The sequence below is a fragment of the Pseudopodoces humilis genome, chromosome 7 (assembly GCF_049639895.1).
Source record: "Pseudopodoces humilis isolate 2021_Gansu_Grassland_sample_001 chromosome 7, ASM4963989v1, whole genome shotgun sequence".
Taxonomy (NCBI): domain Eukaryota; kingdom Metazoa; phylum Chordata; class Aves; order Passeriformes; family Paridae; genus Pseudopodoces; species Pseudopodoces humilis.
The window spans coordinates 37455151-37472437 of NC_142206.1; the positions used below are offsets into that span (position 1 = coordinate 37455151).

The window sequence follows — 17287 nt, forward strand, 5'->3', positions numbered from 1 at the left end:
ATGACAAAATGGGAGGAAAAAAAAGGCACAGAGCATTTCAGATATGTCCCCCCACAGTGTGCCATACGTGAAGCCAATAGTAGAAGAGGAGCCATCACACAAGGCTTTCATTCCCTGACTTTACCTGGGACAATGACTCCTGGATAATGATCTGGACACTGATGTGCCGGTTTTACCATCTAGAGCAGAAAATTGATCATGAGTGTTTCAGAGCATGTTTCCCAGGGAGGGATGCTGTAGTGTAAATGTCCTTTCTCTCCACTCTTCAGAGTGTATATTCACCATTATATAACAAAGCAAGCCACTATGCCTCTGTTCCTAGATGTTTAAGCTGCTTCTGTTTAAGTGTTTGAGCGTGCCTCTTGATTTGTCTGAAGAATGATGTGTGGTTGAGCCCAACTGCTTTACCCCATGGAGAAAGCAGAATATAGATGTTCAGTGGAAAGAGTTTCAGTTTCTCCTTTTTACAGCATCATTAGGAAGCTGTCGTTCTAATAATAGTAATTCCCATTTGACATCATGGAGGTAAAAAGAAATCACTGCTGACATCAAAAATGAGGTGATATTTCAGCAGTATTATTTCACTGAAGATAAAATGGAAGTCTTTATTACTCCCAGTGCTTTTAAAGAAAGCTGAGCTAAGCTTATACTGACCCTAAAGCTTATATACCTTAATGCATCTCTAACAAGTATGAAATAAGAAATTTTAATTTTTAATGCTGCATGTATTTGTCTGTTCCTCCTTAGAACCAAGAATTTTGTGCCTGCTTTAAGGAGAATTATCAGTATCTGAGAATAAGCCTGGAGAGCACAATTATCTTAATTTTCTCCATTACTTAAAATTGATAAAAAATACTGCAAACAAATGAAAACACTAAATAATTACAAGAAGTGCTAATTTTCTTAAAAACTTCATATTGGAGTCTCTACTGAAAATTCATATAAATTGCATAAAGAGGTCTGAGCTCTGAAGAGATTGCCCTAAGGAGGGTTACAAGTTTTATTTCACTTTTTTATTGATAAGTATTTTATTCTCTCTGAACTTCCTGTGCTCAATATTGTGTGAATTGCTTGCTATTAAAAGGACACAGACAAGGTGTGTTTCATCAGTGGTAAACAATGTTTTTTGCTTTTATTTCTGATAGCACATTAGACCCTCCCATTCCCCTTTCTCTTGCAGACTTACTCAGTTATAATTCTTGTCTTTGTATGTTTTTCCATCCTAAATCAAATTATATGGCACATCAGTGACTCTGTCCAAATATACATGGAACAAAGTGTATCCTACTAATATTTGACAATATTTCTAAAGTTTGACATCCATTTTTTTTCTTCTGACTTGTTTGTTAGCTTGCTTGTTTTAGGGGACATTTAGAGAGAAATATACACTGCATAAAATTAAAGCAATAGGATGCAAGACTGGTGCCTTCAAAACTGACAGTATTACTCCCATCAAAAGAAAGTTCAAGAAATATGTGTTCTTCCTATGGTTACATTTTAGAGAGTTGGTCACATACTTGTAAATAGTGCAAGTCTCCTATGTACAGCAAGAAAAACCTGTTTTAAATGTTTCAGTCTTTTCACAATCAAACTCAAGGAGTTTTTGCAATTAAATATGTGGTGGGATCATCATATTATTTTGTTCCAGGCAAATATGTTGATAACATAACAGTCACAGCTCATCTGCTGTTGAGTTGCTGCTTCTCAGTTCTTCTGAGAAATAAGTTCTGAATTCTTAGAGGCATGAAAATATTTAATAGTTATAAGCCTTTTAAAAATCAAAATTATTAGATACCAGTTACAGTGGAATATTTAAATCTGAAATGAACTCTGCACTACCAACAATGAGACTAAACAAGTCTCAGTATGTGCACAAATAATTTGGACATTTTCCCCAAGAATTTGTCGTGCATGAGCAGAATGCTCAATTTTATTTCATGCGACCCCTTTCACTTTTGACATATTTTGGAAGGTCTGAGGTATTAGACAAATATTTTTCTTCTTGGAAATTGTTACCTCATTAGATTTTGCATTAATTTCTCTTTGCTCAAGTGCTCAGAAATGTATCATTTCTTCCAAAAAATCAGCGGCTTTCCATTCTCATGATCCTTTGCAATGTTGCAAAGACTATGTTGGTGAAGTCAGCCCAGCACCAGATGTAGCTCTGTGCTTAGGAGGTACCTCAGTGCAGAGCCCTGATTCACTCAGCTCATGGAGCATCTCTGGCTCCAGCCTGCATCTCCCACAGTCATATGTCCAGGGCTAGGAAGGAAGCTCTGGACACAGATTTTCCTGAAGAAGCAAGGAGCAGATTCTTAATACCCAAACATGCATTATGGGTTGTTTTCAGTCACTTTATAGTCATATGCATTCATAAATTTTTATATGGTTGGAAGATGCAGACTTTGATGGTACAAAGCTCGCAGAAAAGCTTTAGATCACTGGAGCAACCACAGACAAAGTTTATGTTGACAATTTATCAGCCCTTCTCCATCAAGGAAAATTGTTTTTTAGTGCCTGCCTATTAGCAATCACATGCATATTATGAAATTGAGTTTTGGGGAGGACAGCCTGCCATCTGTCTTTTCTGTCTTTTTTTCACAATGCATCATTCCGAAGTTAAAACTTTCTGTGCTTTAAAATGATGTAAAATATGAGATGTCTATTATAGAGACACTTGGAAAGAAAAATGTACTAAGTAGAAATGTAAATCTTTATAGACTTTAGAAACAGGCGACTGCTGATGCTATACTTTATGTTTTAGCTAAAAATGCCCTCCACATTTTCCACATGGCATAGTGCTGATAATTAATTAATACATATCTCAAGGAGAGTGAAAATGTTTCCTTCATAAACTCTTTCTGGTTCAGGGCGGTTTTTTGTGTGAGTGAAATGGAACTTCAAATGCCTGTTGTGGAGAAAGAAAAAAAATTGTGTACAGTTTCCCTTTTGTGTTCTGATATGCTAAGATTTTATCAATAATATTGTTTTCCTGTAAAAATATCTGCCTCAGAGAAAATCTGCTCTGTAGCTGTCAGGATTACACCTCTTAGAATATACCTGTGGTGATTCTGTTAAATTGATAAAAACAGAACACTCTGCTGTGTAGAAGGATTGCTGAAAATATTCCAAAGCCCTTTCATGTGTAGCAGCACTTGTATGGCAGTACGTTTATTGTGCTATAAATTCCATCACTGATTTTGGCCATTTCAAATTGATTCTGCAGTAACTGTAAGTAATGAACCTTACAGACAGAGCCAAGGGAAAAAAAAAAACCCAAGCCAATAAATTTGTGCCTGTAGGAATACAAATTGTAGAGTTCATTTAGCCTCAGTTTTTATCAAATCATGCAGTGAATACCCCACAAAGCCAGAAAATGTATCCAGCAAAATATACAGTGCTGTAGCTCTGGCTTGCTTTAAATTTAGCCATTAAACCAGACAGTCAATTATCCAAACTACATGTTTGTATGAGGTGTCCTGGGGATTTCACCTGAGATTTAAGGAAGGTGCTCCGCATAAGTAGATGAAAGTGCAGAAATTATAATAGAAGTGACTTAAACAGGATAATAAGCCAAATCCTGAGCTGTTTTACATGGTCTAAGCACTACCAGGCACCACTGAATTTCATAGGGGTGTAGATGGATGTGCAGTGAGCTACTAATGACTCACCAGGTCAAAGTATACAAAAATCTTCAAAATTTAAATGTTTCTAGCTTATTTCCCTTTCTTTACTGAAAAGTTCTACCAGGTTAAGAAGATATTAATGATTCCATAGATTTTAACAGAAAATTAATGTGCTTGGTAAAAATCGCCATAGGAAAGTTTTGAAATCAATCTAGAAGGTGCTGTTCTAAGGTTTTCACACTAGTTTTCTATAGAAAACCCACTGACCTTGATTTGTTAAATATTGTAGACATTTTTCACAATCTTTTGGATAATTTCAAGTCCTATTTTACAAACAGACCTAGTCCCACTAAACCAGTGGGCTGCACATGAGGTTAAAGTACAGATGAATGTGCATGTATGTTCTACCCTCAGCTGTTACATGAAAAGCTAAATTCAGATACTAGTTCAAATGCAGAAAATATTAGTTTTCTTCTATAGAGCTTTCTTACCAACATTACAGGAGAGAGAAGAAAACTCACATTTTATTTTCTGTGCAAAAATAAATAAATGTCTGGGTTGGGTTCCTACAAGCCCTGAAGCACTTCCATGCATCACAGCTTGCACGCTCATGTATCTTACAGTCTGCATTGTGTGCTGAATTCATTCTGTGTGTCTTCTTGTGCCTAACTGCATATTTTTTCTGAACCTTTGTGTTGTCTGTGAGAGATACTAAATTCTCATTTTGAGATCAAAATGCTTGAGTCCATTCTACCCTTATATAGGCCACAAAGATATTTGTTGTCTAAGACATATTCCTTGCCTCTCTCTATAAAAAAGTCTACTTTGTCAATTTGTCCACTTTACAGCAGCAGCCTAAGTGACACACAGGGCAAAAAAAAAAGACACAGAAACTGGGGCTTTCAGTTAAACACCAAGTGGGGTGAAAGCCATAATAAAATAATGAGAGTAGGGAATGCTATTTTTCCTTTCACTCTGCTGTTTTGTGTTGCAATGAGGAACACAGTGACTGAGTCTGAAGTCTTTTGAATAGCCCCTGGTAACTAAGAGCAAAGAAACCTCGCTCATTATCTCTACTCCCCTCCTGAATAAACATTTCAGCCGTCATAAATGAGTGTGACATGAAGGGCAAATGAATGGTTCTCATTCCAGATGAGAAACACTTGACAGCTGAGCAACCTGTAGGTTGTTGTAAAGGTGCAGAACCTGTGACCACTGGATGATGGGGTAGGCATACCGTTTATTTCTGTGGGACCTAAGATTCATACTCTTAAATGAAAGATTCCCAGCCTTGAAGAGAGAAGTCCTAGGTGCTCAAACTGACTCTTGGGTAGGACTGCAGTGTGTGAAAGACAGAGCGGTCCTATTTTTTTCTGGTTATTTTATTGAATTGCATAGAAAAACTTAGCCAATTATGAGGAAAGGTTCAGTGTGGATTGACAGATGGCCTGCAACACCCCTGCTGTATTTCATTTATAAATATGATTGATGTGTAGGTAATTTCTTGGTAACCTGTTTTTCAAAAAAAAGTATTCTAAGTGGTGGGTTAGTAAAAGAAAATTAATCTCTGCACGTTAAACTTGCCAACTTTTGAATTAATTGCATGAGAATGACAATCAATTAATAAATGTTAAGCAAACAACAGAAAATCAGTGAATTAAAAATTACTAAATTGATTCCAATGCAGATAGTGCAAGAGTCTGCCATAATTCTTTGGTGTAGATTCAAGAACACGAATCTTGTCTCATCAGTTTTTCCTCCCCATTTATCCATGTTTAGCATTTAAAACAATGGTGGTTTATTATGATTTTTACAAATAAATTGCTATCTATATTCTAGCTTGCAGCATTAAGTGGATTATAGAAACAAATCATAGATAGTAGTCCATTTGTAGCTGTCAAGGAGAAGGTCAGAGCTTTGCAAAGACCATCCATCTCCAAGTGGATGAAAGTTTTTTCTGCAAAGAGAAATCTCACCCCTCGTATGGGTGGACTTTGTCTGCTAATGACAGTACAGGTGGCTGCTCCTCTGAAAGGTCTGTCGTGGTGTGCCTCAGCCTTCTCTCACAGTCCAAGTCTCAGTAAAGCAACTTTTGGGCTTGGGGTTTGCAGTTTCAATGCTACTTTCTTTATCAGGACAGTGTGAGGTGTATTTAAAACTCTTCAAATTAACACTGAGAACAATCAGAGAACTACTGACATTAGATCTTGGCAGACATACCAGAAGAATTTTGCCTCCTCTCTTATGATCATTCCTTTTCATCATCTGGATGTGAAGGCATTACTATTAACCTGCAGAAGCTTTTCTGAACTTTGCAGTTGTAATTTTTATAAAATCAGCTCATATCCCTTACTGTCTATTTCCCCCTTTATACTGAAAATTTTTCATTTAGATTCATATAAGTGTCATTGATGTGAGTAAAGCAAAAGCATATTAATAATTATGGAAATTAATCTTTTTTGCCTATCTCCACTTTTGCTTTTGTCACAGTTGTGGCATTATGCAGGAAAACTCACACATTCTGTTGTCCAAGATCTTTGGGTAGACCTTGTGTGCTTGTATATGCCAGCAAAACATTGGGCCAGGCTAGGGGAAAGCACACAAGCATTAAACAAAACAAGTGCTTTTCACTGTAGGAGCATACACCAAACACCATTAGCATAAGCAGAGGAACCTTGGTATTAGTGACATTCAAATAATATCCTCAGCCTTCTCCATTGTGTGTCCCTGCCTTACTATGTGCAAAACTCAGATCTTTCTACCCATTTAGCCACAAAATTAGGAAAAGTCAATGTAATTTTTTTTTTTTTACTAACTTCAGAATGAGTTCTGGGGCTGCAATCAGGTGGAGAGCTTGACCAGAACATAAACATTCCTGTCTTAATCAAGGTTGACTTGGGGAATCCATTTCTGTCTTTACAGACAACAGCATTTTCTGTATCTTTTTCTCTGTATGTGGGAAAATACATTAATATCAGATATTTTGTTTTATCTAGTCCTTTCTCACTTATCAAGTCCTTGCAGAGAATCACCTAAGGTAATTGTTAGACTGCTAAGAACTACATCAAACAAAACAGTAGGAAAAAAGCCTAAAAGAACCTCTTTATTTCTCCCTGCAAAGTAAGAAATAAAGAAACTACATCTGAAGTATACTTATTATTAGTTGTCTTTAGTGCAACAATATTTGGTCGTCCTGACATACAGAGCTGAGAACAACTTTTTTAAACAACCTTTTCATCCTTTCTGTTGCAGAATGATGCAGCCATTTTCCACCATTTCCCAATATTCTGATAAACTGCATTGGAACTGATGCAATAAAAGTCTTCCTTAGGTTTAAATTTCACTGCTGGCAAAAGCACCAGAATTCTGGAACAGTGAATTTCAAGAGAGTTTCCTCATGGGCTGGGACAACTATTCCTTTTTGGTACCCTGCACACTTCAATAGCTAAATGCTTTCAACTTGTTTTAAATAGTATTAAGGAAAAAATATCCTCAAGGCATTATTTTTAAAGGGAACTTCAAACATTCCATGAAGGAAAAAGAATGCAACATATTTGAACACCAAGGGATTTGAAGTGGCAAATCTGTTAAAGTGAACTGATCTTTTGAATTTCAGGGTTAAATGAGTATTGACCACAAATTAGGGATTCAGACTGCTGAAAATTCTGAGATATGTCAGATTCCTGCCTTGACCAGCAGTAGCCAGATTCTATAAGAAATAATTTATAAATAAGTTAATTATGTTAGCTACATTTTAAATAATCTATGTTTCATTTATTCATCTGAGTTCAACAAAATCCATTATAACATTTGCAGGAAGTGCAAGAAAATCCCAGGTTCTTAATCTTTTTTACTACATAGACTTAATTCTGCAATAACTCAAAAAATTTTAGAGTTTATATTTTAAAGCATCTGTGAAGCAAACAGATATGCAAGGGTAAATCTGCTCATCTCGAATCCTTCTGCAAATGGTCTGCTCTGGAGGTCATATCAAAGAGATTCTTTTTCCAGCTTAAACCTGTCTCTTCTAAATAGATCTCAACCTGATCTCATTTAATGCATTGATGTCTGGTTTCTAAGTCATTATATTTGCTGTATTACATATCAAAAGGACTCTTGAGAAATTCCCCCGAATTGATAATTCTAATTTCTTATGTATAGCTACTCTATATTCACTCTGAGGACAGCTGTATTGTATGCTAAACCACGAATTGTAAAAATTGATCCCTTTGTACGGAGGTTTGTATTAAATTGAGATACTCTATTTTTTTCTGTTTGTTGCCACACATGGGTTCCTGGTGTCAGTTTGTATTTGGCTGTTTGAGTATATTAAAGTTTTTCTAGTGCTTATGATGTTCTTGCCAAGAGCGCTCTTGCAGCAATCTGCACTAGAACAGTCTTTGTGCCAATTACTTCAAAAAGTATTCAGTTATAAACCCAATTTTTATGGCTACTTTTTCAGGTTGCTGTGTGTTGATTTCATTTAGTTTCTTTTTCTTCCATTTTTTTTTTAATGTTGATCTTCAAATGCTTTTAAGTTTTGCATTATAAAAAGACAATACAGTGTTGATAGAGTTGTTAATAAGACATCTGTTAAAGGTTCAAAGGTATTTAAATTAAACATAATAATTTAAATTACTAATACTGAATATATTTAATGGATGCTTTTTAAAAGTGGAAAGTTTGGAGTTCATATTGCAGGGGCTGTTTATGAAAATAGAAATCTTTGCAGTTACATAAAGCAAAATAACTGAAAAATTATAACGTGTAATGACTCAACACAGTATTTCTTGAGTTTATATTATAAAGCTGTTTTTCAGGAGTGTCATCTCTACATCTTTTGTTTAGAGAGAAGCAGCTTTCTAATCCACTGCAATTAATGAAAAATCACAACACAGGATATGATGTCCTATCATTAACATATTTTTCAATTCAAATGTGCTTTTGAAAGGACAGACTTGATCATGCAACTTTTCACTACTTCAGTGTATACCGGTGCAAGACTGGACCTCAGAATTCTGACATGAGAGCCATCATGGCAATAAAGATAGATATGTGCCCATGCACAGGACACTGTGCTATGCTATACTGAAGAGTAACTGCTCATCTAGTATCCCAAATTAAAAAAAAAAAAAAGTAAATGTGTCATATAACAAAATGAAAAAACCTTAAATTTAGGATAAAATAAAATAATAAATAATAAATAATAAAGATATATGATACAATATGTAATAAATGATAAATATATATAAATAATAAAAATAAAGGATCTATAAATACTTGAGAAACCTCTGATCTGCTGTTCATTTCTCAGTCTGTAAGATTTGATAACTCTTGAAAAACATCTATGCACTCTTGAAAATGCTTTTCTTTGTTATTTTTTTAGTGGCAGCTTTAGGAATTGTTTATCATACCACATTCTCCATTACTCTCACAGAGTAATGAGACTCTTAAGGTAGCCCTAGCCTAGCCAATGCACCTTGGGCAATCTCACGTTCTTGTTTTACCTTCACTCTTTTCTGAAGAGCTAGAAAGCTGTCCCCGTTCCCTTCTCTTTAGTTTGTTGTCTACACAGAGGTAAGTGGGAGATAAACTTTCTGCATCCTGAGGTTGAGGAACAAGCAGTTTGTTGCATGTGTACTCAAAACAGTGACTTTAGCACAGAAGAGATCTGTTCCCTGTAGTGTACTTGAATGAAAGTGAACTGTGGCTATTGTGCTTGCTGCTAATCTCAACATTCCCCATATGCAATCAATAATATTCTACTCAGGTCATTTTAGGGATTGAGCAAGTGCTTTGAACTGAGCCTACCACACTGGGCTGTTTCTCACATGATGCTTGTCATTATGCACCAATAAGTTTGAGGTCTCATAAGGATACTTTTTTTTAAACCCTTAGGATTAGCCTAAATTCTGCCTGTGACTATTTTAAGCAGTAGAATAGCTTTTGAATCTTATTATTTGAGAGAGTGATAACAGAGGAAAGATGGGAAAAGCCTAAAGTGTCTCCAAAAAACTAGTATTGACTTTTTAACAATAAAATACGTCCCGAGACCAAATATGCTGTTTAAATGTAAATACCATTTCCATTTTCAGACTGTCTTTTGCAGGTGTATTTGAAGGGATTTGAAATGTACTTGTAGATGGAAAAGAGGCTATTGACCTTGAAACTATGTATGTGTTAGGAATAATATTCCCCCTCCTTGAAATCAGACTCATATTCTTTGAATGGCTGCTCAAGACCACAACTCTGAACAGTGGTTTCACACAGCATTCATTGCCTGACTCAATCAAGACTGACTGAAAAACTGTTTCTAAGGAATCATAGACTATTGCCTTATCTTCATCCACCATGGTTCTGAATGTATCCGTGACATCTGCACTAAATACTACTTTTCTTTGTTCTGGGTCGGACTTGATACAGTAAGACAAGATTGGTGTGTAGATGCAATATTCTTTATTAGATTAACTACTGCAGTCAAAAAAAGACCCCAGATATACAGGGTTTTCAGCATACAAGCACTTTTTCAAGGCTAAAACTGAAGTAACAGTTTTCTGAATTAAATAAGTGTTGAGAACAATTACCGTAGGTAGACATGTTATTTGGTTATGCTGTCCAAGAGAAAAGATAGATGATGCTTATGAAGTTGGAGATGGCTGATGCTAACAAGGGGAAATGATAAAATGGTTATTTCTTCGATTGAAAGAGATAACAAATCTAACATTGATTCACCAGGAACATACATCTACAAACTTTACGTGATGGATGAAACCCATCCTATAAAGTGCACATGGCTAGCCCAGTGTGTCCTCTGTGTGTTAAGCTAAGCGTACGTGATAGAGAATGGATTGGCCTATGCATAGCAGCTGGATGCATTTGGGAATCTCAGACCTGCTGTGCATGTGGGATGATCCAACATATCACAATTGTAGTGGCTCATTCCTTTTCAACACCAAAATGTCATGTTCCATGGGATCTCCTGTTAGTAACACTGTAGTGTTTATAGAAATGCAGCAAGTCTGAGAAAGGGGTATGAAAGTATTACAGGAATTGCAAAAACAGGTGTTTCTCTCAGATCCCAGCTAGTGTTGAATGATAAGTATAAGCCAATGATGTCTTCTCCCAAAGCTTTCATGAAGACTGGGAGAGCAGGCTTTAATCTCAATGAGGACGGGGCTGTGGAACCACAGAAACAAACAGTTTCTGACCATGAGAAAACATAAATGAGTAGAAATGTTGTAGTGATTACAACGTGACATGGGCAGGAAAGAAGAGAAGTGTGGTAAATAAAGAAATCTGTACTGAAGTTTAGGTTGATAGACATGGTTTTATTTTTATGTCAGAAAAGGAGAAACTTTCAGATGTCATTGTGTAAATTCCCAATGTGACACTGGACTCTGTTTTCTCTTATCAGTCCAGATGAAAGTCTTCTTCCAAATGTTCACTCTTACTTTAGAAATCATCTGAAACCATGTAGGAACTCATTACCTTGCAGAGTGTTAAAACATTTCTCACTGGCATCACAGGTTTTGAGATGTGTTTATGTGTATCAGTGAGTGAAGGCGCATACAACTCTTTAAAAGAAAAATGAGAGAATATAGGTATAGTCTGTAAGATATCTCTTTGGCCAGTTTCATCAGTTTAAACTGATTGTGTTGTGAAGATTTAGGTGTTGATTTTGGAAGTATAAAATAAGATCTTTGAGACACCAAAACAAATACATATGTGTGTGTGTGTGTGTGTGTGTGTGTATGTATCCTTCAGAAACAGTTGTTTCTGTAAAGGGGGATAAATGTGTGTATGAGTAGTTTATAAAATAGCCAAACAAATGCCTAGATGGACACACTAAATACATTTGGATGTTTTTGTATGTAACTTTTCTAAAAAAAAATTATTCTAAGCAATCATTCTAAGACTTCAAATGTAATGTCTCATTAAATTAGCTGGAGGGACAACTTCTGCCAGTGCTATGGTTTCACACACACAATAAATTGGCATAGTCATTTACACAGATAACAAAAGAAGTAGTTTAGAAATTTGTTTCAAATTGAAGTTTAAGTTTTGAAGCACACAGGGACATCTGAAAGGTGAAATTCACAGATTTTTCATGCTTGCAGGTTTTTATAGCCTCTGGTAATGGATGTCCTTACTCTGACATCACATGTATGTGAAAAAAAATGGATGTAATATTTAAAGATATCTTTTGACAAAGAAAGTATTTCCATCTTCAGAGATGAGATTTAGCTGTAAAGGATGATGAGCAGGTTCCAGATGTGGTTTTCGATCGCTGGTCTTTACTTTCCTTAAGTATTGACAGAGGGAAGGTTTTATCAAGGTCTTTGTGATGTGCTTGTTTATAATGAGTAGACATTAGTAGAGCACATCTAAGTGCATATCGCTAACAGATGATTAAAGAGAGCATATGGCAGGAAAAAGAAGTATATATTTGTCCAACCAGTGTGGCTTGTTAACACTCCCACACTCATAAACTCATGTGTTTACATGTACTTACAATATTTTGCAAATCCGTTTTCTAATCAGCTAAAAATAAAAGCCAAATAATTTTCTTTTCCAATTTAGATTTTTTTGTTTTAAACAAAGCAATTAAGCAGTACAGAAGATTTTTATAGTGTTCGTTTTGCTTCAGCATTACATCTTTACAGTATATATGTTATTTTCATTTCCCAGGGTTAAAAGTCTTGTTTTTGCAAATTTTTTTCTTCATCCACCTGCCTATCCAAGGTTATACTACAAGCAATAATATAGATCAGGATGGCCAAAGCAAAATTCTAGTCTTGATCAGGTCACATGGTTTATTTCAGCCATAAGCTTTCCCTGTGCTTCTATCGGATGAATCATAGGATCATAGTTACACCTACTAATAAATAGCTTGTAAGAAAAGAAGTCTCTGGACAGTTAACCCAGTCCAGCTCCCACCAAAATAAAAAAGGCATCTTGTTATTAATTTAATTTAAGAAGTAGATGATTAATTAATTTAATTTGGGAAGAAATGGTAGGGGAATCTGTACAGCTCCTGACATACAAAGTTTCTGATAATCCTGTGATCAGTAGTATAGCATTCACCCACCTTTTGGTAATAGACAGAACACAGTATCACGGTCTTCTCTTCTTGTGACATCTAAATGTGCCTGTCTATTCATATGGCATCATTAGAAAGAAGACAGAGTTTAAAGATTGATTAAAAACTAACTTTTCAGAAGGAAGCATTTATAAAGAAAATGGCACAGAAGAGCTGCATCTATTTTTGATTTTCATCTATTCCTAGCAAATTTTTATTAAATATTTACATCTGGAGCCAAATATTGTCCTTCATAAAACAGTTTATTGTTGCAATCTAGCTTCATTAAAGTCATAATACTGCTTTAGGATATGATAGACTAGTGCTGTGGGGTTGAATAATAAAGAGATTAATTTTAGCTACGGGAGATAATTGACCCTATAATTCCTATCACCCCTAATCCCAGTTTAAATGAACCAGTGTTAAAAGTGGCAATACTCACAATATAGACAAGGTCATGACAGTTAGAATTGTTTTTTACTACCAATTAGTTTTTCCCACTTGGTGCATTTGACTAATGTTGTCATAGAAAGGGATTTCAGGCATGGAAATACAGTTTCTTTGGAGGCACACAGGCACTGGAACTGATGGGGAGTTTGCTGTACATTTCCCAGTGTACAGAATCAGAATGCAATTGAGTGCTGACCCCTAAAATTTGACTTCTTATGGGAATTCAGAACATGTTTTGATCCATGGTAGAATTAGGAACAAGCTAAATAATTTGAATCTGGAAGCAAATCCTCTTGAAATTCAACAATCTTAATATAAGGTGGTTCTAGCAGGTTTGGAACTGTCTCTTGGGCAGTGCTACATCTGAAGTGTATTTCAGATGAAGGATCAGAAAAAAAGTGAGGTACTGCCTGACTAGAGAGTTGTTCAAAAACATATCATGTTGATATTTAGCTGCAAATGACATGAAGGTTTAGAAAAATACAAAGATATATATATGATATAGCTTAAAAATTCCCTGAAGTGTTCATGCCAACTTCAAACATATTAGCATAAGGATTCATGAAAAAACAACAGAAAAACGATACTTTTGCATAGCACGTTCAGTATAAGATAAATTTTCACATTTTTACCAGTTATCCATCAGCATTTTTCCAAGCATTTACAGATTTGAGTTTGCAGTAAGCTGAAACTGCATGATAAAAAGAAACAGATAATGATAAAAAGCAGATATACATGCAAGCCTAGCTCGAAGGAGCACAATATACTATTACTGCCCCTCCTGTGAAGTTAATCCTATTTCTTTTAGCTATTTCTTCATTAGTTAATGAGGTTTTAAGAAAAAGAAATAATTAAAGTGAGTTTGAAATGCTGTTTTTGCATCTCTGCCTCCAGGAGCTTTTTCAAATATTCATAGAATAGTTTGCCCTTGAAAGGTGCATTAAGTGTGAGTTTAGGCAATAGTTACTTTAAACATGGGCGGTCAGAAACCTGTAACTTGAATGGCCATACACAGCAGCTAATCACTTTCCTCATTCAGATTCACCACACTGGCTAGGCTTGAAATGTGAAATAGTGGTGAAATAAGATGTTTCAATGATTAGGTTAAAAAAAAAAGAAACAAATTTCAAGTCTTACATCACAGATCTACTAGCATGACTTAGATTTTAATCTGGATGTGCTTTGTGATTTTCAAGCTTAAAAATAACAAATTTTCTTCTCTCTCACTTTCTATTATCAATCTCAGAAGTTAAGAGTTTGTCTTCTGTCTTTGTGAGATGAGCATCAGTGCACTTATTACCCCATTTTTGTCAGCTGCTCCTCTGACACAGGTATCGACTAATTTCTCTGTCGACCTGGGTAGGGGGTCTGGGATAACAGAGAAAGGGGCCCTCATCTCCTTGAACTGTTTTTTTAATGTTGATGTTGTAAACATATTCTGAGGGTGAAGATCTGTGGCAGCCTGCAACTGCCAATTCTTGTCTTACCCATGAGTACAGGAACTGCAATTTACATTTTCATTTCAATACGTTGTATTTATTTTCTTTCACTGGATAAAGCAACCCATTTATTTATATGCAGAACTCCTGAAGGAGTGAAACTGGAAGGGGTGAATTATTCTTTTCCAAAGTTTCAGTTCACTCTATTTCAGGCAGCATTCTTAGAAGGTGGATGCAGTTCTTAGGGATGCTATTGGATCTGAGCACCTTCTGGTATTCTCTTGTGCATATGGAAGAAAGCCACCACCCCCAGAGCTCTCAAGACATGCACTAGGCAAAGGCATTGCATGTCTACCAACTCTTTAAATGCTTTACCATGGATGCAGGAAGACCATCCTGCACCTGAGCTCCTAGATCACCTGTAGACTGTTGCTTCTCAAATTGCCAGCCACAAAGAAGAAATTCAAGGCAGTGAACAGTATCTCCATGATGTAGCTGACTACCAACTCAATGAAATCCATTATGTTTCAAAACTGCTGGTCTTTCTTGTGTCATATTCAATTTCCAAATATTATAAAATGGTTACATTATTAATTTCCAGCTTCATTATTTCAGTTTTATCCCACTCCCTCTTTTGTTGAATTTCTAATTCATTGTTGTTGTCTTCTTTCTTTGTATAACAACCACCACAGCAAAAATCAAAACTGCAGCAGTTCTTAGGTTTTTATTTGATGAATGTGAAGCATTTGCCTGTTATGTTCTTTTCGCCATGAGGACATATAGGGCATATTGACAGCCAATATTAATAAGCTTAACAATGATACTGGCAGTTACTTAGTACAATTTTAGGCAGTGTTAAGTGATCTGTAGGGAACAGTAAAGCTATCCTTTAAAAGAAACTGATGTCGCAATTGCATTCAGAATTCACTGGGTATGTTTTATTGTTTTTATTTTCCAGGTGATTCATATAACAGGCCGGTTACGTCTGAGAGTATCACTGTCACACGGACGGACAGTACCCAGTCAAATCATGGGACTTGTTGTCGTTGCTCATGCTTTGCCACCTCCTACAATTAATGAAGTCAGGATTGACTGCCACATGTTTGTCACTCGTGTGAATATGGACCTCAATATCATTTACTGTGAAAATAGGTACAGCCTTTAGATCCTTTACTTCTTTGTTTCAGTTGCACGTATTCTTTGTTCCATGGGCTTGGAAAGAAGTTTTGACATTTTTGACTCTTGCAGTGTCATCTTGGTGTTGTAGTAGAGCATTGAATTCACTCTCATCATCACTACCTTCATTTTCATTACATACTTTGAAGATAAAAGTAGATTTAAAACTGTAATTTGCAGGGTGTCTTCTGGAATAGGGGAAGATACACCAGGAAATATTCCTCTAAGCTTTCTCTGCTTTTTTACCATCTTTCACCGTCCCTCTCAGAGGCAAGATTTGGGACTAGACAGACGTTGGTCTGACCTGTATGCCTGTCCTTATGCTCCTCCATCCTCCCCTCCACAAGTTTTTCTGTCTGAAGTTTTAAAGTTTTCCATTTTTGAACTAATTTGCAGATTACAGCTCTCATGCTCAGTGTTTAATGGAACAGAAGCACAGATGGCCTAGATAGTAGGCTAGAGAGGTGGGATCTGTTGCAGTTAGAGGTGGGAAAACTGTAGAATAAAATTGGTTAAGGGTATAGTGGGAAAGACAGCAGTGAAATGGGAACAGGTGATGACGAGTTGGCTGGGGGGGGCTATGTTCTGTGTGATAGTGACGAGTGATCTCAGCAGGTGAAAGAGAGGATTTGAACTCAGCTGCCTGTTCCCTGGGGGCTGGGTGCTCATAGCACCGGGGGCTCTGCCTGGCGACCTGTGAGGGCAGGGCATGGCAGCAGGCTTGTCCCAGCACCTCAGAGGGAGCTGGGCAGCTGGGGGGCACAGGGGCAGCTGGGGGGCACAGGGGCAGCTGGGGGGGACAGGGGCAGCTGGGGGGAACAGGGGCAGCTGGGGGAGCACAAGGGCAGCTGGGGGGAACAGGGGCAGCTGGGGGGAACAGGGGCAGCTGTAGGGACACCGGGGCAGCTGGGGGGGAACAGGGGCAGCTGGGGGGAACAGGGTCAGCTGGGGGGAACAGGGGCAGCTGTAGGGACACCGGGGCAGCTGGGGGGGCACAGGAACAGCTGAGGGGGCACAGGGGCAGCTGGGGGGCACAGGAGAAGCTGGGGACACAGGGGCAGCTGGGGGACACAGGGGAAGCTGGGGGGCACAGGGGCAGCTGAGGGGGGAACAGGGGCAGCTCCAGCCCCTGGAGTCTCCCTGAGCTCAGTGGGCTGGGGTCGGGTCAGGAGGGCTGATGTCAGGCAGGGCTGTGGGGAGCTGGGCACTGCAGGGGCTGCCATGGGGGTCTGGACTGTGTGTGGGGTGCGGGAAGCAGAGGGGCTGATCAAAACCATTAAGACCTCAGAGTCCTGAAAAATAAAAATATAATCCAGGGAATGTGTATTTAGAGCAGAGTGGAAATATCTGAGAAGGAAATTGCAAGTAAAAAATTTGTGTCCATTGGCGGAAGCCTGAGGTATGGGGAAAAGGTTGGAAAGGAAGAAGGAAAGTAATGCAGCCAAAAGAAATTTTGTGAAGGGGACTTATCATCAAAAACTGGAAGAAACAAGGCGACTACTGCAAGCTTTTCCTGT

The 17287-nt window shown here is 37.3% G+C and overlaps 1 protein-coding gene across 3 annotated transcripts in view; it reads left to right on the forward strand.

Annotated features, from left to right (window-relative positions):
• Nucleotides 1-17287, forward strand: part of NPAS3 (neuronal PAS domain protein 3) — a 591199-nt gene that overhangs the window by 547316 nt on the left and 26596 nt on the right. For all 3 annotated transcript variants that reach the window (XM_088057760.1, XM_088057761.1, XM_088057762.1), the window contains one exon: nt 15553-15746. In XM_088057760.1, coding sequence (XP_087913886.1) covers nt 15553-15746 — 194 coding nt within the window. The remainder of the gene's footprint in view (nt 1-15552; nt 15747-17287) is intronic.